Raw genomic sequence first — 20,952 nt, 5'->3', positions numbered from 1 at the left:
AAAGAACTAGACAGGATTCCCACTTGCAATAAGAGTGTGAATTGTGAGTCACACACATTGACTGCATTGTGTTCCAGTATTTAAGCTTTTATTGGTAAATAAATTGGCACTCTGTAGTATTTTCACCATAAAAAATGTTCACTGATCATGCAGAATAGTGAGTTTAGAGACTAGAAACTTATAAAACACAAGCGTTACTGCTGTTTCTTACATTTTATTTACCCAAATACGAGTACTAGCCCTGCTGTAGATGTTTTACTTTTGTGAAACTGGCTCCAGTTATTCATAAGAGCCCCACTGCTCAACAGTAGGGGCTCAGAAATGCTAGATTCATGCAGTTTTCTTTATTGGAATTGTTAATTTCAGTCCAACACTTTTGACCTTACACCAGCAATATTTCAACTATATGCAGTAAAAGGTTTGGTGCAAATTGGGGTGCAGACATTCATGGTTTCCAGAGGATGAAAAGCGATTACTTTGCTTGTCCTGTTGCTATCTATCATGTGTCACCAGCAGGTCAAAGTATTCACATATCCAGCAAAGTATCTTGACATCCATCAAAAGCATTGGTACATTTGGTGCAGATGTTCATGATGCTCAGATGGTTAATGTAAATAACTTACAGTTCCATCATCCTGACATCCTTCTTTGACCAGTAAAAGCCAAAAAATATGCTTGATGTCGTGTCAAATAAAGGCTAGAAAATATGTTGTAGTAATGGAAAATTAGTATTTTTATGAGAAGGTTATTCTCTGTTATTTTTGGCACCTGAACTGCTAGAATGTTCTAAGTTTCTTTAATTTTTTGGACTCCATTGGTCCACCAAAATCTGTTTTCTTACAATGAAGAGTTGATGTATTCGTTGACTCATCCTGAGCTTAAGACATGCTTTAAGTTGAAGTAAGTGGGGTCAGCAGCTAACCTCTAACAGTGTGGCACCTCTTCTGGAAAGCCTGTTTCTGGAATATACCATTTGTTTTCAATCAGCCCAAACACAGAGTCTAAAGAGCTTTTCTTGGGTGTCTGTTTTTAATCCAAACAGCCTTGATTTATGATATCAGGGGAGAGGAGGGAGCCATTAACGGTCCCATGCTGTCTAAATCCAAAAAGACACACAAACAAAACAAGAACAAGTGTGATCTCTGTCTGTCTGCACTAATCATTATCTCCACATCTCCTCCTCCTCTCTTCTGTCACTTTTGCTTTTAATGCCACTGTATCAGACACCTCCACACCAGAAGCAGATTGGGAGTCAGCAGGTGTGTGTGTGTGTGTGTGTGTGTGTGTGTGTGTGTGTGTGTGTGTGTGTGTGTGTGTGTGTGTGTGTGTGTGTGTGTGTGTGTGTGTGTGTGTGTGTCTGTGTGTGTCTGTGTGTGTCTGTGTGTGTGTGTGTGTGTGTGTGTGTGTGTGGTGTAGTGTAGTGTAGTGTATGTTTCAGTGTGTGTGTGCGTGTTTTTTTTTGGAGGGGGGATGGGTGGCATCACTATTGCTATAGGAACAAGGGCTGGCACAAAAAAAGTAATTTGTCCGGTTTCCATGGCAACTTGCTACACAACAGCAAGATGCTTTATGCGTCTGCGAGAAGGACAAATGCGTAAAATTTGGTAAAGTTGCTCCAAATGCTGCAAAATAACCAGAGCATGTTGTCCCATGACGGGTAAAATGTTAATTAATATGATTCAAGGCTGCAGGAATCCCATCACGCGATATTATCAGATTAGTATTCAGACAGCAGTACAGTTTTCCTCCAACACCAATGCCACTATAAACACCTGAATTCCTCGAAATCTCTCCCCGCGTTCGTTTCCCTGCATCGTAGCGGCGCGGAGCTGAGAGAGGCGGGGCGGAGGAAGAGGGCTCGGAGCGGGTCGTGAGGGCGGTGCAAAGGAGGCACAGAGGGAGGGAGGGAGGGAGGGAGGGAGAGAGGAGAGGGAGACGGCCCCCGGTTTGAAAGCCGGTAATTAGTGGCGGATGAACCGGGGCTCCGCCAAACCACCGGGGCGATGAGGAGAGGAGAGGCCGGACGACGGAACGCCTTCTGCCGCAGAGGGAAACCCAGATCAAGGCTGATCTGACCAGCAGTTCCAGCGGCATCCCCGGTGCGTGCACACCGCGTCACCTACCCTGCGACTCCCACCCAACCCACCCACCCACCTCCACCACCCAGCAGGTTGCGCGGCGCCCTGGTGATGCAGGGTGGAGCTGGACGCACGGACCCGCGGCAGGATAAGATGTCGGTGTGAGTCAGATGATCCCCTCCATCCCGCTCCCCTCTTTAGGTATGTACAGCGTGACTTCAGTGTGAGTGCAACTACAGTGCGGCTCATCTGCAACTACTGGGACACTGTTTTTTTTGTAATTATTTTCGGAGAAGACGCTTAACAAGTGTAATCATGAGCGCACTCTGCGATTTTCTGTTGCGCACGGAGCCATGCGGTCCGCAGGCTGCGCTGAACGCAGCAGAGTATAGAGGCTGTTAGGTGTGAAGCAGGGTGTCAGGGCTGAGAAATGCTGGCTCATCTGGCGGCTTTCTGTGCTTCTTCCAGCGGATGAGAGAACCCCGGGGAGAGGGGCGCCCCTGTGACCGGAGGAGGCTCGGATTCTCCCCGGCTTGGTGACCCTCCTGCGCGGGGGGAGGGAGATCGGTCCTCTCCCCGAAGCCGGCGTCACCGGGGCCCCACCGATGCGTCCGTGGGCCCCTGATGCTCGGCAGTGCTCCGGGGCTTTCCGGTCGGTGGGAGAGGCTCGAGCCGCGGCCGCGCGCTAGGATGCTGCGCCAGGTGTTGCACGCGGGCCTGAGGACCTCGTTCCACGCGCTGGGCCGGTTCGTGGCGAGCCACCCGGTGTTCTTCGCCTCGGCGCCCGTGCTCCTGTCCATCCTGCTGGGCGCCAGCTTCAGCCGGTACCGCGTGGAGGAGGACGTGGAGAGCCTGCTGGCGCCCAAACACAGCCTGGCCAAGATCGAGGGCAACCTGGTGGACAGCCTGTTCCCCGTGAACCGCTCCAAGCACGCGCTCTACTCCGACCTGCAGACACCGGGCCGGTACGGGCGCGTGATCCTCACCACCCGAAAGGGGAGCGTGCTGGACCCGGTTCACCTGGACACCATTCTCAAGGTACACAGCACGCTGCGTTATCACACTTTTATCACGTTTGCAAACTGTTTCTGTGAAGTCAGTGAGCTGAAATGTTTCTTTCTGCAGATAAATCAACCCATAAATGAAGGAAAAGTGCTTAAAAGTAAGATAATGATAAAAATCAAGCAAAAAAAACAATGAAATAAAGTCATGTTAAAAAGGCGAGTAGCATGTATATGTATAGGAGAGAGGAGCAGCAACACATTAGGTTCGATCTGGATTGTTTGACAGGCATGTTTGTATTAAAAGAAACAAAACAGTGATTTAAGGACACATTGAATCCCTCTGAAAGGTAAAATATTTGACAGTTTAGCATGTGTGCCCTTTAAATCACAATGTATATATCAAAATATGAGAATCCAGCCTGAAAAACAAACCTTTCATCTTTCCTGCAGACTGCAAAATCTCATTTTAATCACATTTGCAAGCAATTTCCGCAAAGTCAGTGGGTTTAAATGTGATTTTCTGCAAATAACTCACCCAATAAATGAAGAAAAAATTATGAAAAGTGCTTAAAAGTAACATGATGATCAAATTAAAGAAGGTAAAGATGCAATGCAGCTGCATTTAAAAAAGTAAAATGACATAAACATGCAGGAGAGTCAATGCAATGGACAGAATTTACACATTTTAAAGACCTCATTTCTCATGTTTGAGATGCGTTTTTGTGTTCAGGCAAACACACACAGAAAAAACAGTGGTTTAAGGACTCCTTGAGAGGTAAAATATTTAACTATTTAGCATCTGTGCCCTTTAAATCAATGAGTATACTTCAGAAACTGAGGCTCTGCTGCAGGATCCAGCCTTAAAAACAAACATTCATCCTTACTTGCATGCTGCAAAATCTGATTTTGATCACATTTGCAAGCAATTTCTGCAATGTTGTTGAGCTTAAATGTGGATTTTTGCAGACAAATCAACCAATAAATCAAGAAAAATTAATGAAAAGTGCTTAAAAATGACATTATGCTCAAATTAAAGCAGGAAAATGCAATTAAACCATGTTAAAAAAGGAAAAAGACAAATATTTATGGCCTACCTAATGTATGTATAGGTGAAACAATGCAATAGATAAAATTTGTAAGTTATAAAAGCCTCATCTGAGCATTTTTTTAATACTCAGGCACACACACATGCACAAAAAAAAAAAACAGGAAGTGGTGATTTAAGGACTCATTGAATCCCTTTTAAAGGTAAAGTATTTGACAGTTTAGCATCTGTGCCCTTTAAATCACAGTGTATACTTCAGAAACCGAGGCTCAGCTGCAGGATCCAGCCTTAAAAACAAACGTTCATTCTGACATGCATGCTGCAAAATCTGATTTTGATCACATTTGCAAGCAATCTCTACAAAATCGGTGAATTTAAATGGGGATTTTTGCAGACAAATCAACCAATAATTAAAGAAAAATGTATGAAAAGTGTTTAAAGGTAACATAATGATCAAAATAAAGCAGGTAAGAATGCATTAAAACCATGTTAGAAAGGCAAATGTCAAATACATAAAGCCTACAGTGTGTTTGTATAAGAGAGACAATGCAATACAAGGCCTCACCCATGGTGTTTTAGAGGCATTTTGTTTTGTAATCAGGCACACACACGTACACAAACAAGAAACAGTGATCTAAGCACTCAAAGAAGCTGCTTGAGAGGTAAAATATTCAACGATTTAGCATCTGTGCCCTTTAAATCACAGCGTATACATCAGAAACCGAGGCTCAGCTGCAGGATCCAGCCTTAAAAACAACCTCATTCAGAAACACACACACAAACACACACAGACACACACAGAAAGGTCAATATCTGCAGGTCAGGGCACATATGCAGGCTGTCTTTCCTTCTCATTCTCAGTGATTGATAGTCATTAAGCAGAGCAACTGCAGTCCCCTTTGGAATAACAACCTTTATGGCTACGATGCAGAGCTTCTCTATTACACAGCTGCAGCTCGGAGGCCTCCTTTTCCACGTTGATTTGCCTCGATGGGGTAAAGACAATTAGCCCCCGGAGCAATTAGACAGATGATTTCACGAGGCTGTAATCAGACAGTCCTGAAACACTGAGCTCTGTTGTGTTTGTAAATGCACAGTTCATGCAGTTTGCCAGAGATTCTTGTGACCCACTTTGCATAAACCCAGAACACAGTTTGTAGTCCGTAGAGGTCTGCCATAGTTAGACAGCAGCTCGTCCAGCGCCGTGCATCATTTACTGCCAGCGAGAAACAGGTTGGTGCAGAAAAGAGAGCTCCGTGAAAGGATAAATCCACTGTTACATAATCTTACATGGTTACAGATCACCTGAGAGGTTCACCATTCTGTAATTTCCCTTTTTTTGTGTGTGTCTTCGCTTGCTCTCGACCTGCCCTCACTGTGGGAGTTCTTCCATTTACCCAGAAGCTTTCCCACATCCCTTTGAGAATGGGTCTGAACTTGTTGCACTAAGCCACGGTGTGTGTGTTGGCAGAGAGAGTGCTATCAGTGGTAGTCAGAGAAAGAACTAGACAGGATTCCCACTTGCAATAAGAGTGTGAATTGTGAGTCACACACATTGACTGCATTGTGTTCCAATATTTAAGCTTTTGTTGGTAAATAAATTGGCACTCTGTGGTGTTTTCACCGTAAAAAATGTTCACTGATCATGCAGAATAGCGACTTTAGAAACTAGAAACTTATAAAACCCAATCTTTACTGTTGTTTTTTTACATTTTCTTTTCCCAAAGACTAGTACTGTCACTGCTGTAGATGTTTTACTTTTGTGAAACTGGCTCCAGTTATTCATAAGAGCCCCACTGCTCAACAGTAGGAGCTCAAAATGCTAGATTCATGCAGTTTACTTTATTGGAATTGTCAATTTCAGTCCAAAACTTTGGACCTTACACCAGCAATATTTCAACTATATGCAGTAAACGGTTTGGTGTAAATTGGGGTGCAGACATTCCAAATCTGAGATCTTTGGTTCCACCCATCGTGTCTTTGTGAGACCAGAAAAGGTGAATGGATGGTCTCTACATGTATGGTTCCTACCGTGAAGCATGGAGGAGGAGGTATGATGGTGTGGGGGTGCTCTACTGGTGATGCTGTTGGGGATTTGTTCACAACTGAAGGAACCCTGAACCAGCATGGCTACCACAGCATCCCATCTGGGTTGCGTTTATTTGGATGATAGGGAGTGCTGCACAGTGTGGGAAACACTCCTGAACAATTAACTGATGCCAAATCAAAATCACAATTTGAAATGATGAAATCAACAAATCACAAAGGCTGCATTTAGTGTTTGTATTTACTGTTTAACCTGTTGTGTTATTGCCATGAATTTATCCAGTTCTTTATGCAAGTTTGCATTCAGGTAATATGGTAAAAAATAGCAAATAGGGCCTTCATTTGGGACACTTGAGGGACATATATTGGGGATTTTAAGGCTAAATGCTAACAGTAATAACGACCTATTAGAATAATTTGGCTGTAAAAGTGTCTGTACTTTCCAACATATCATAATTCAAGTTAATGCACGGAGGTAACTTTCAAAACAAAACCATTTTTAAGAACCATTCCTGCAGACACCCTCCTTTAAAGCCACTGCAGCACTCTGAGGTGGGAGACAGCTCTGTCCAATGTTCACTGTGGTAGAGACCAGCATCAGGCCTGTTGCTTAGTAACCACTGCCGTGGATACTGGCACTGTTGTCCTCTCACCATAGAAACGGAGGAGGACTCGGGGACAACTATTGTTCCTCTACTGAGTGATGCACACATCTCTCCCTGTTATTCACTCAGACAAACAATGAGAACACCAAGCAGTGAGTGAGTCAGTCACACTTTTAGCCCTTCAGACCCAATCAGCCCCCGAAGCTCGCTGAAAACACCTTCTTTTCTTGTTTTGTCTGCTCGTAGCTCCACAGGCGCATCTACCAGATGCAGGTGACGGTCCCGGCCACGGGCTTCAACAGCTTCAACTACTCCTTCTCCTACCTCTGTCTCCCTGACGACAAGAACGTCTGCATCATCGATGACATCATCCGCGCCATGGAGGAGATCCAGGTGGCTCGCGCCTCCAACCGGTCCGTCCCGGTCCTGCGGTACCCGATCACCCAGCTGGCGGACGGGCGGCAGGCGTACATCGGCCACCAGCTGGGCGGCGTTCAGGGTTGGGGTCCCAGCGGGGCGGTGCGAGCTCAGGGGACGGGAGCCAGGGGGGAAGGCGTCCGTTCTGCCAGGGCGCTGCAGCTCACCTACTACCTCCAAGCCCGAGGCGGCCTGATGGACCGGGTGGCCAGCCAGTGGGAAAAGGCCTTCTGCGCCGAGCTGCAGCACTTTGCGGCGTCGCACCCAAAGCTGGGGCTCTACCCGTCCACTTCCTCTTCTCTGAGGACAGACTTCCAGTTCTCCTCTGTGCTGGCACGGCGCCCCCTGCTGGCCAGCCTGGGAGTCTGTGGGGTCCTGGCCCTCCTCTGCTGCTCTATGAGGGACTGTGTGAGGTCCAAGCCCTGGCTGGGACTCCTGGCTCTGCTATCAGTCACACTGTCAGGCCTCACTGCTGCTGGAATACTCAACCTGACCGGGGCCACCTACAACTCCACATACCTGGGCATCCCTTTCGTCATGCTCGGTAGGTGTCAAGCTGGTATGTTTACTCTTCCTGAATGTTCAGGGCCTTTTTGATGCATACTGTTTAACTCTTTTCTGGTTGGTGAGTGCACGGAAAAACAACAACAGATAAAAGCTGAGATAAATCAAAGAAAGGTGATGCTGATGCGCGTTGCTTTTAGACTGCAGACTGCCTGTGTTCCCCCATCTGCTCTTTCTGTACTTAGTTGTGATGGGTTTTGCAGATGCCCGCCTCAGGCTGAATGCTATTTCAAAGTAGACAGAGCATCAGAATGACTGACAAGTGGTAGGGCATGAACTTGACTTACTGAGGGGGGAGGATGATGGCACTATAACAGCACCTTTTCTGATGGTGGGCAAAAAACTAAAGGTTTTATAAGTAAGTTTTTAAGTTGCAGATCTTGAACCAGAGTCTAAAACTCAGTCACACTAATTTATATCTCTAACAAGTCCCCCGAAGTTAACCCTCCTGTTGTCCTCATTTACGGGCACCAAAAAAATTGTTTTCTTGTCTGAAAAAAATCCAAAAATTCAGCAAAAAAAATCCCCAAAGATTTTCCAAAAATGTTGAAAATGTGGACATCAGAAGTTTCACTGTGAAAATAGATTTTTTTTCCCACATTTTCAAACTTTAAAACGGGTCAGTTTTGACCCGCAGGACGACACGAGGGTTAATGACCTTACTATGTTTGCCATTTCCTTCCTGATTTATGATAGTTTTTCATATGGCACAACTGCAGTTAAGGTTTGGCAAAGTTCGGGCACAAACGCAAACTTGTTTAGTTTTAGTGAAAATATTTCACTTTGTAATAATACCACTACTTTATGAACTTTTTGCACCCATATCTCTTATTGCAATGCAACCTGCTGCCATTTTTTGAAGCTTCCTGAGCACAGCATGTACAGAATATTAGAACAAATTCACTAACATCAGTTTCTTGGACTCACTGTTGAATCTGTGGTTTATTCTCTAAAGGAAAAAGTAAAAATGTCAATTTTTGCTTGTGTTTTTCAAATCTTACCCTGGCTTGGTGATGGGGGAGGCAGAGACTTATTGTATTACACAATTCCCTCTTGTCTGTGATCCATGAAGCCCGAGGTCGTTCATTTTGGCCTTACAGTTGTGGAGCGGTTAGGGATGGAATTTGAGGATGTATTTTCAGGCAAAAAGTAGAAATAGCTGAGGGCTTCTGGGGTTAAGGGATCCTTGGCTGTCAGAAATCAATGCTGCCTGTTTTTAGGAAACAAGAATCAAACAGCACCAATGTCCAACACTTTGTTGTCCCATCCATCCACCCCAGTCTCCTCACCATAAGAGACTCTGCTAGAATGTGGCACCACTTCCACCAGTGATTTTGAATATTTGATTACTTAAACAGCCCTGGGGCCTACAGCTTCTCCCTGCTCTACATTATCTACCCATGGCTGAATCCAGATGTGTGGATTTCCATGCACTTACAGACACGTGAACTTCGTGGGCGTAGACCTATGAGGTGTCGAGGAATGTCCTCATCCAGCATCCATCAGGTCCACTGACAGCTAATCCTTCAGACATACTGAAACATGCACCACTAAAGGAAGGACATTTGGATTTAGTCTGTCACAAGACTTAAGGGTTGGACTGCTGTCGATCAAAGAAAATCCAGATTGAGTGAAATCATGCGTACTCTTCAACCAATCGATCGGCGGTGCTGGAAAAAAGTCTGCATGTTTTCTCTAGATGAACTCATTTTGCCACAGTGCACTCAACCCGCTAGCCTTATTAACATAAATGTATTCCAAATGCACAAAAAACTAGCATCTACAGCGTATTAAATCATTTTAACCTGTTATTTTATTTCAAATAGACTCTGAAAATAGAACTGTATTAACTGGTGATTGAAGAACAGATAAATTAGCTTGCTGTTTTTTGATGATTTGACATGTTGCTTGCTGATCTGTGTGACATCTACAAATGTATTTTTGCTAAACGAAGTCACACCAGTGACTTCTTTGACATGATGTTAATCAGACTAACAATTATTCTCTTGATTAATTGATTCATTTGTAAAAAATGTCAGAAAATGGTCTTAAATGTTATTTAAGTCCAAGATGATGTCCTTAAATGTCTCAACCAAAGAATATTCAGTTTACTGCCAAAGACGAGGAAGGAAACAAGAACATATTCACATTGAAGAAGCTGGAGTCAAAGAATTCTGACTTTTCCCCCATTAAATAATCACTAAAACTGGTTAAATGACTCTAACAATACTTGCAGATTGATTTAATAGTCAGTTGGTCAACTGATCAATGCAGCTCCAGTGTCGGTTAGTTTGGATTCAACTTTGAGGAAATATTCACTACACATTAAAGAAGTAAAGCACTCAGCGAGTGCAGTTCTCCACCAAGTCTGCTCAGTTATATCATTTCCAATGGATTAAATTTTTAATCTGAATTTACCTTGTGTTAAGCACAGGTGTGTGTTATGCATGTGTATGTTACGTACAGATACTGAATTGTGTGACCTAAATATGTAGCGGACTCGGAAACACTCACACAATTTAATCAAATGTTCCTTGTATGATTTCCAACAGATAGGACCAAGAGATTAAGGTCCTGTCCGTCGGCCAAAATCTAATCACTTGGTCCCTGTGTCATTTCTGACCTTCCCTGACAATTTCATCCAAACTCCATTTTTGAGTAACATTGCACACAGACAGACAAACGGACAGACAAACAGAACATACGCCGATCGTCACGTAACTGTGACGCGTTTCTTGTCAGAGTAATAAGTCAGAACTGCTCCAAAGCACTAGTTTAATCCTGGAGGGCTATTGATGTAGAGCTTTTCTTGTTAAAGTAAGACCAGCGAGTTCCGACCAGTGAGAATCTGAATGGATGAGAGCATATTAACTGTAACTACTCCGGTCAGATATAATGACGGACACGCATCATACAGACGTCTTTTAACATTTATTTCTCCTCAGCCGACACCATGAAAACTATGAAAATAAAGACAAACAAAAACATTTCAGATATACACAAAGTTTCACAAAAAGTGTCTCTAATTAGACGGATTCCAAAAGTAAGTCTTTCATGCTAGTTTTCTGTTGTTAGACAGGTCCAATATACTAGCCCAGTGGTCATGTGACTTGTTTCGTTCTCTGTCAAATGAGCATTGTAAAACAGCATTACATTTTTAAACCAAGCATCAGTTTTAAAGGTGTACATGGTCAAAGCTACCTTTCTCAGCATCTTATTTAGCGTGCTTTTAATTAGTTTTAATGACCATAGGAATTCAAACATTTATTAAAAAATAATAACTAACTTAAAACTAGAAATCTCAAAATGATTGTCTTTTGGACAATTACATTAACCAATCAATGGAGCAGTTCACTTGGACACTCTAACCTCGTAGCTTCTAGAGTTTTTGACCACCAGCTGTGTTTCATACCAACAACTGGTAGTAGTAACACGCCAGTAATTGCTGTAATTTGCCAGCAAAGCTAGCAAGTAAACAAGTAAGTACACAATGAAGTTTTTAAACCCTTTTTAAATTGATTATCTTATCATAGGAGCTTTTTTGCTGCTTTCTGTGGCTTAAAACCAGTGGTGGAAGGTACATTTACTCAAATACTGTACATAAATAAAGGGTTGCTGCTACTTTATGCTGTCATTTCCCCTATATACCTCCACACTAAAAATGTGAATCTAATGTTCAAAGAGCGTTTAAAGAATATTTCTCCTTTGAAAGAATGTTCCTATGAGGTTAAAAGAGCAAATTTTAAGAATATATTGTGAGGACCACAGAATCTGTTCCATGTCAACAAATCAAGAATGTTCTCAAACCAACATTCAAAGAATGTTTTCAGATGTTATTGAGGCCATTTTTAATAAAATGTTCCTGTAGTGTGGTATATTATCAAGGGTGGAACATTTAGGATGGATGCTGTGAAGGTAACACATTATGAGAATATTCTTCCATAGAGAATGTTCTCTTGATGCTACATGATAACAAAGCATTGATGTTGCAACATTCAGAAAATGTTTGAAAAGCATTTTTAGAATGTTTAGAGAACTTTACCGTTTCTTTAAGATGGGAACAAAAGAAATACTTCCTCTTGAAAACATCACTCGAACTTGGCAGAAGTTCCTCTTTTTAGAACCAAAGAATTGTTCCCACAATTTGTAAACAATGAAATTTTTAAACAGTTCTTAAATTCATTACCTCATTTATTACAAGAACAACCCACAGGGAACTTGAGAATTTAAAAAAAACGACCACATAAAAGCAGCCACTAGCTCTGGTGATGAGTTTTCCACATTTATTCCTGCTAGTGTTGAAATTAACTTTGTTACCAAACAGTATCTGTATATGATCATTTATTAGTGTTTGTTTTTCTGATCTTTATTACCGAAAGTAAAAAAAAATATCTATCAGCAGTTTAACAAACCATCTCTGCTGCTGAAGCAGTGACTGTTTGATTAGATTCTAATTACGCAGCTGCCTGTGTGTGAAACAGGGACAATAAAGTTCTATCGCTGTTTGTATATTCATCTGAGTTTCATTCAATTCTAAATTCATTTAGCGAATTGATTTATTTGTTTGGACAGAGATAAGACAGGGAGAAGGGCCGAAGAGGAGACGGAACAAGAGGGGGAGGAAACTCTGCTGTCAGCCCGAGAATAACTGCAGAGTGAACAGAAAATACAAGAAACCGAGAGATGAAGAGAGGGGGGCTCTGTGAAATATCACTCCAAACGCAGGCGGAGATAAGGATTCTCTGAGCAGAAAAGGAAGTTAAACTGGCGCTAGAAGGAAGACAGGCAGAGCAGGGAAGGAGGAGGATTCTTCAGAATGTAAGTGGGCAGACAGAAAAAGGTGGGAGGAAGTGTGAGGCGAGAGAGAAGGATCGGATTAGGAACAGGGAGAGATGCAGTATATTTTAAAATACGTGGCGTTGTGACAACATTGTGCATCTTTCAGAACCAGCCGCTGTTTCACACCGGACTCGTTAACTTGAAAAACTGGCAAAAGAGACACAAAATAGTAGCAAACAGCCTGTCCCAGTAGCTCCCTAGGTGTGCTATTGTGCACAAAAGGGAGAAAACTGATGATGTTAAAGGAGGATTCTCGTCTGTTTTCCATCAGTGCTGCTTCTCTGGCCCTGTGGGTGATGCTAAGTTCACAGTCTCCACCTCTGTTGTTGCAGAGATTGAGAGAAATGGTGTCCATCAGAGCAACAGCTCCCTGCTGCATGATCTTCACTTGAATCATCTCATTTGTTGCCAGGCGAGACAGAAAGTAAACACAGAAATTAGCCGCTTGAAATGGCCATTTGCTAACCGCATTAGGGATCTCCATCGGGGACGACCTGCTGGCTGACCAAATCACATGCATCCACCACGCTGGTTTGTTTACATGCATGAGGCCAACTTAGAGGAAACTCAAGGACCAAAGGAAATGATGTATTTCCCCCAATAATGGTGAGAATCTGCAGCTATTTCCATCCTTGATGAGTCATTTCAAGTTAGTTTTTAAAGTCAATATCTACTTGTAACTTGTCTGATGCAGCTTTTATCTGTTGTAACTCCGTCAAGGAACGTGGCGGAGTTATGTGATGATCGGCGTACGTTTGTCTGTCTGTCCGTCTGTCTGTCTGTTGGCAACATTACTGAAAAACAGACTATTGGATTTAGATGAAATTTTCAGGGAAGGTCAGAAATGACACAAGCACCAAGTGATTAGATTCTGGCAGTGATGCAGCTTATAGTCTGGATCCACAAATTTGTTGAAGATTTCTGTATCATTGCAAGATAGCGGCATGGCGTCACTGTAACCATGACAACCAGTGAACACTATGCCAGCTGACTGCTGACGATCACATGATTGTGATCCTACTACAAATCTACCGGGACTTATCCAAAACAGTCATGGTTGCATCATTTGTGTGCTGCTCCTCTGCAGTAGCAAACAAACCAAACCCAGAGTTTTCAGTGTGACACAACAGTCTTGTGGGCTTTTCCTCCTGTCTTGGTGCCTGATTGTGCATGTAAGTGTGTGTTTGACTGCCTTGAACTGGTAAATATCAAAATCTTTGTGCAAGCGATGTCCTCAGCCTCCCTTTTCCGCTCTCCTGTTCTCTCTGCAGCATTAACTTCTCCACCTTTTCCTCTGTCATTCTCTGTCTAATTCACTCACACACACACACACACACACACACACACACACACACACACACACACACACACACACACACACACACGACAGATCTGCAGACTTTGTGTTGCGCCCACGCCTCAAGTGTCGGTACAGTTCGCCTCTGCTAAGGTGTTAAGTGTTTGGCCTTGGTGAGGTCACTGCAGGGGGAGGGGGGGGTGTATGTGTGTGTCCGGTGACTCACGGTGGCCATGGCAACCGCGGAAGGAAAAAAAAAATCACATTTAAAGCCATCTGCTGCACACATATGAACATGTATGTGCATGCACGTGCCGCTGGATACGCGTGAGTTCATGCATGGACGGAGCGTCGCATTCAGTGCAAACTGATTTGCATCTGTTAATCAAAAATGAGCGAAACCTCAAAACTTACTGCTGCACTTTAAAGCTCGACTTCTATACAGGGAAAAGGCTGCATTTCAATTCCTAAATTATTCCTGATTTCAAAATATGCCGTTCTAATTGTGTAAATTCAGGGTATAAACCAGGGGTGTCAAACATGTGGCTTTTGTAAAGTGACGACTTCATAAAGTGTAAAAATTACAGATTAAACATTAACTGCAGATTGTAAATGTGTAAAACTATAAATTTAAAATAATTTCTAGACATGACAAGCTGTTTTGATCATAAAGTAAAATACTATATTGTTCAGTTCCAGATACTAAATGTGACTAAATGTTTTGTGTCTTTGTAGATAAACTGTGATCTGTAAATTGCAATGTGTAAATGTTAAACTGATGATAAACTGAGACATCATGATGTTGAAACTGAACAGATTTTTCCAAAGAAATTTCAGATTGTTCATAAAGTTTTGTAAGAAGATAATTCCTTAAATGTAGACATTATCAGAACGTACTTTTTTCCACTAAAACAAAGGACAAATTTGCAGTTGTGGTTATTTATGGGTTAGTATGCTGTGATTTTACAGGTCACTTGAGATGAAATTGGACTGAATTTGGCCTTTGAACTAAAATGAGTCTGACAGCCCTGCTATAAACTGTGTTCTCATGCTCTGCTGCAGTTGCGATGGTCCACTTTCTCTACTTTGGTTGTCCACGTCAGAAGAAAAACTGCCTTTTCATGCTGGCTCACATCTGTCGTTTCACATATCTTCACTTCAAACAGGACTGAAGTGTGACATTATGCAGAGAGGAACAGTTCAAAAGCAGTTACTGCACTTTTTTGTGCAAGAGTGTGATTTGACGAAATGAATACACAGAAGCAAAGGAAATAAATTGGCTGGAAACGTGACTTTAAAGACCTTAATGTCACACACGTGGTTGTGCAGACGTAATTTAATGCTGCTTTAATTGAATTTTTTTGGCTGTTTGTGAGCAACAAGCTGTAATGTTGACATTTGATCACCTTATAAAAATCTTTAGTTGCTCATTTACGCATCCGGCAGACACACAGAGGAACATTAAGTGTGAAATTGGCTCTTCTTTAAGCTTTGTTTTTTATTTTATCTGGTTCTTTAGCTGCTAGATGCTCCTCTGTGGGCTTGTGCCTGTCAGGTGTTTGGTGCCGAGCCGGTGGCAGATAATTGGTTTATAGGAGCTTAGTTTATAGGAGGGTTGCTGCTACATTCTGCTGTCATTTCTCTTACATACCTCCAAACTAAACATTTGACTAACATTCAAAGAACGTTTAGAAGATATTTTTCATTTGAAATAATGTTCCTATGAGGTTAAAAGAGCACATTTTAAGAATATTTTGAGGACCACAGAATCTGTTCCATGTCAACAAATCAAGAACGTTCTCAAACCAACATTCAGAGAATGTTTCCAGATGTTATTGAGGCCATTTTAAATCAAATATTCCTGTAGTGTGGTATATTATCCAAGGTAACACATCGTGAGAACATTCCTCCATAGAGAACGCTCTCACGATGTTGGATAACAAAGCAGTGATGTTCTCCGAAAATGTTTAAAAAGCATTTTTAGAACATTGAAAACATCACTAGAACTTGGCAGAATATCATTTTTTTAGAACGAAAGAATTGTTCCCACAACTTTGGCTAACATTACCTACAAGTTCTCACTATGTTTGAAAGAAAACATTTTAATCAAATGTTCAGAAAACATTTACAGGATTTTTCTCATTTCAAACAGTTGCTAAAAGGTTAAAACGTGACAATGTTTTATCGGAACATTCAGAGGAGGTTTTGAGAACGTTGTCAGGACCACAGATTCTGTTCCATGTTAAAAAAGACGAGAACGTTCTCAAACTAACATTCAAAGAACGTCTCCAGATGTCTTTGAGGTAGAACATTATGCTGCCATATTTCTAAGACATTGCTGAGGTGCCACATTGTAGAGCATCATTCCATGGCGAATGTTCTCACAATGTTACATGATAACAAACGTTCTAAGTGCAACATTCGGAAAACGTTTTAAGAGAGTTTTTTGAACGTCTTCAGAGAACTTTTCCTTTCTTTACGAGCAACATTCTGGGAACTAAGAACATACTTCATGCTGAAAAAATTACCAGCAGAACTTTCTCAGAGTGTTTTTAGAACTACAACTGTGGGAACATTTTTTTGTGGTTTCATCTGTGGTCATTCCTGTTTCCTGTCAGGTCACGGCCTCTTCGGCTCCTTCGAGATGCTGTCGTCATGGAGGCGAACCCGGGAGGACCAGCACGTGAAGGAGCGCATGGCGAGCGTCTTCGAAGACGTCATGCTGCGGTTCTCCGGCTCCACCATGCTCCACTTGATGACGCTGGGCCTGGCCGCCTCGCCGCTCACCAACATGGAGGCCGTGCGACTCTTCTGCCGCACCGCCGCCCTCGCCGTCACCATCAGCTACGTTTACATGTTGTCCTTCTACAGCTCCTGCCTGGTGTTCACCGGCTACCTGGAGACCGGCTACAGACACGGCTGCTTCTGCCGGCGGGTCCCCAAACCGGACCGGCTGGACTCTAAACCGGCCTGGTACCGGTGTTTGATGTACACCCGCTACCAGGACGAAGCGCAGACCACCAACCTGCCACACGGGGTCGCTCACGCTCGCACGCCAAACCCTAACCTAACCCACACCCATACGGCGAACAACCCCGGCGTGCACGGACACGTGGCCAACTCCACGCACACACATCCACACTCTCACACGCATTCCACGGCGAGCACGGACCCTCATCCTCAGGACTCGCACCTTCTGCTGGGGTGTGTGCGTCGTTGCTATGGAGAATGGATCACCAACACTTATGTCAAGCCCTTTGTGGTTCTGCTCTACCTGGTTTACATCTCCTTTGGATTGATGGGCTTCTTACAGGTGAGACACGCTCCACCATAACTCTTTGTTTACACATAAACTACTGTTCAGCAGTCTCTTCTGGAAGCGCCACATTTGGATTTTTGGATCCAAAATCTATGTAAATGCTCAGACATATCAAAATTTATTGGAAAAGGGAGGCTTCTTAGAGTCTTTTAATATCCGACAAGCACTTCTGATGGAGCGTACTGCCCCTTTAAATATGTATTTGTCTTTTTTTTTTTGTCTATTGCATTGTCATAAGTTATTAAGCAGAGGCAAAACCACCATTGAACATGAGTTTGCAACATATACGCACTACCGTTCAAAAATTTGGGATCACTTAGAAAAAGAAAAGCATTTTTTTTCAGTGCATATGACATTAAATTGATCAGAAATCCAGTGTAGACATAGTTAATGTGGTAAATGACTATTCTAGCTGGAAACGGCTGATTTTTAATGGAATATCTCCATCTTCTACCTCTTCAATGAAAATCTGCCTTTCTTTCAAAAATAAAGACATTTCTAAATCACCCCAAACTTTTGAATGTTGGTGGACATAAATCAACAAGGTAGAGTTACATCTATGCCATTTTGAGGCATGAAGGGATTACTTTCTCTGAATAATCATCTAAATATGTTGGTCTGGTGTACAGTGATGACTTTTTTAGGAGTTAAATCGACAACTGTCAGATACTTAAAGAGAGCACAGGTCCAAAAGTTCATGTCAGGATCTAGTACCACGTAGTCGCCTCCTCAGTGAGCCTCTGCGAACTACAAATACCCACAACCTTTCCAGCACATAATTCTAGCTTTCCTCTTCACACTGAATTGAGGGTTTGCATCTCATGCCTCCGTACCTGTAGTCACCCTGTGGAGTTCTGTTTACAGCAGCTAGTATGTTTACATTCGCTGCTCATCAAGATGCATTGAGTGTAAGAATCTCTGCTGGTGCATTGCAGCACATACTATCGCCATCACTGGAGAGGATGTGAACCCCATGGCAGCTATTTTGCATCGAGTCACCTGTGTGAACAAAACTGGGACCCGATCCACAAACACTGCTGCTATAAAACTGACATCAGTGTTGTACAAAGTGAGCCGTGCTGACAGAGTAGTTGGCGTTTGAGTGTTATGTTATTGCCTTTATTCTCAGGGCTGTGATGGATGACTTAAATTTGGCATCAGTTCTTTGGCTGCCCAGATGAGACGTGCAGTGAATACATCAACATCGTATATGTGTCATGAGACTGCATTACTGCCATATTTGACTGCTGTGGATTGCTGTGAGCTCTGCTGGCTGTTTACGTTATGAGGATTGGCACTTGTTTTCTAACTGCACCAAGTTTGTTTGTCAACCAAGTCGAGATGACAGCAGTGACATCACGTTAAATTTATGTCTTCTATTTGATTTAATCGTCTTCACACCAGATACAAGACACCAAAGTGTAACAAATGTGTTTCTGTTGCCAACAGGTGACCCAGGGTTCCGACCCCAGCGCACTGGTCGCCATGGACACAGCAACAGTATTGTACACCCGCGCCCAGCAGCGTTACTTCAGCTCGTACTCCCCTGTGATTGGGTTCTACATCTACGAAAGCGCCCCCTACTGGAACGCCTCGGTGCAGCGGGACCTGCTGGAATACGCCAAAGGCTTCCAGAGGATCAGCTGGCTGGAGGCGTACCTGAACTACCTGTCGGACTGCAACCAGTCCACCAGCCAGCCGCGGGAGAACTTCACCCGCACGCTCCGCCACTCCTTCCTCCGCGAGCCGCAGTTCGCCCACTTTGCGGACGACATCATATTTGCGGAGCGCGGCCAGGGCGAGGAGCCCGATGTGGCGGCGTCGCGCATCTTCCTGGTTGCGAAGACGACGGAGAACAAGCGCGAGGAGATGTCGGTGCTGCTGGACACGCTGCGCCGCCTGTCGCTCACCTCGCGAGTCCGCTTCCTCATCTTCAACCCTTCCTTCGTGTACCTGGACCGCTACGCCGCGGCGGTCAGCTCCCCTCTCAGACACTCACTGCTGGCGGTGCTCTTCCTGTTGGGTTTGTCGTCGCTGGCGGTCGTGGAGCCGCTGGTCTCCGTTTGGCTCGGCCTCACCCTGCTCTCCGTCCAGTTCGGAGTGCTGGGCTTCATGACCTTATGGGGCGTGGAGCTCGACTGCATGTCCGTGTTGTGTTTGATCTCGGCTCTGGGGCACTCGGCGGACTGCAGCGGCCCCCTCCTCTGCGGCTTCGCCTCGGGTCGGGGTGAAAGCAGGACTCGCTGGGTGAGGGTGGCTCTGGAGAGACACGGGGTTCCCTCCCTGCAGACGCTCATCTGCTACAGCGTCGCCCTGGTGCCTGTGGGCTCCGTACGCTCCAACCTCACGCGCACACTGTTCCGCTGCCTCACCCTCACGGCCGGATGCTCGGCCCTGCACACGCTGGCGTTCCTGCCCACCCTCCTCACCTTCCTGCCCCCCTCCAAGAGCCGGGGTCACCGGCCCGGAGGGGAGGGCCAGAGGCAGGAGGTCGAATGCGTCGAAATGAACGACAGCACCAGAGTGGTCGACCAGATCACCACCGTCTGAGCGCGGGGATGATGTTGTTCTTTTGGGCTCCTGCGTTGCCATGGTGACTGCCGGTGGGGAAGTGCTTCGTCGGAGTCCGAGCAGCCGCTGAGCGTGCTGCTGACGAGAATGCTGATACTTGTGAAGACGGTGAAAAAAAAAAAGCAGAGTGCGACAGAAGAAAGATGGGAAGAAAAATAAGAGTAGAAGGTCAAGAGAAAATAGATTGAAGAGAGCAGAAGGCAGATGAAAAAAAGGAGGGAGAGAAAGACAGGGTCTCAATGCAGTGTATCCATGGTTACCTGCTTGTTGCTAGTGCTGTGCGGCATGTGAATGAGGGTTTTTTCCCGAACAGCCAATCAGAAGTTGAGGATCAGCCCTGGGTGTGATGTTACCACAGAAGAAGTGCCACAATTTTCACATCTACGAAACTTGCTTTAGATCTGATCCCGTTGTTTTGCTACTGCTATCTGTTCGCCATATCAAGTTGCACAAATACAGCTACAATGACATGAGGCAATCATCTGTATGACTCGAGTATTTCTACTTTAATGCTGGACAAATAAAGTCAAAATAAGGAAACATGATCTTAGGTTTTTGTGGTCTGTAGTATACTGTAGCAGTGTGGGACATTTTTAAAAGGAAAGAATATTCGAATATTTTTCATGAGTCTGAGAAGTCAGACACCACTGAGGTGTCTAATGGATTCTTTGAATCAGCTCTGAAACAGCTGGAAGAAAGAACAGGTTAGGGTAATTATGATGACTCCAGCCTTCCCAGAATGCTGTGTCTTTAAAGTCAAAGCTTAGTGCTTCAGTAATCCTTTGAGCAAAACTAAAAGGGTTGAAATGCTTTGATGGTATTGTGGCTGTTTTTTGGCACGACGTTTAAAAAAAAAAATCATTGGCATATTCTCTTTTCTAAATAATCCTGAAAATCTTGAACACTTAAGAGTTTAGCAAAGTCTAAATGTCAGTGTATGGAAAGCTTAGGACTTTCTCACTTGTTTCAAGTTCAATAGAAATGCAAATAACTTTTGTTTTATCACTCAAAGTAGTCTATACTATATTACAGTCCACAGAGTTCACACTACATACATATATACTCAAGTGCATTGTGAAGGTGCCCTGAAATTTTACTTGTACCTTGGTTTAAACTTGCAGTATTTTTTTTATCTTAACTTATAAAGTCAAGTCAAAAACCAGTCAA

General features: G+C 43.7%; 1 protein-coding gene across 1 annotated transcript; it reads left to right on the top strand.

Annotated features, from left to right (window-relative positions):
• Positions 1–1,920: 1,920 nt before the first annotated feature.
• ptchd1 (patched domain containing 1) lies at positions 1,921–20,330 on the top strand. The gene is made up of 5 exons (XM_023291971.3): positions 1,921–2,279; positions 2,547–3,116; positions 7,025–7,739; positions 16,514–17,208; positions 18,664–20,330. Exons 2-5 carry the CDS (start codon positions 2,703–2,705, stop codon positions 19,762–19,764), a joined length of 2,925 nt encoding a protein of 974 aa, XP_023147739.1. The 5' UTR covers positions 1,921–2,279; positions 2,547–2,702; the 3' UTR covers positions 19,765–20,330.
• The last annotated feature ends 622 nt before the right edge of the window (positions 20,331–20,952 follow it).

This window comes from Amphiprion ocellaris, chromosome 22, assembly GCF_022539595.1.
Source record: "Amphiprion ocellaris isolate individual 3 ecotype Okinawa chromosome 22, ASM2253959v1, whole genome shotgun sequence".
NCBI classification, from domain to species: Eukaryota; Metazoa; Chordata; class Actinopteri; family Pomacentridae; genus Amphiprion; species Amphiprion ocellaris.
Note: the sequence above shows the minus strand (reverse complement) of the source record. Positions and strands in the feature narration are given on the sequence as shown.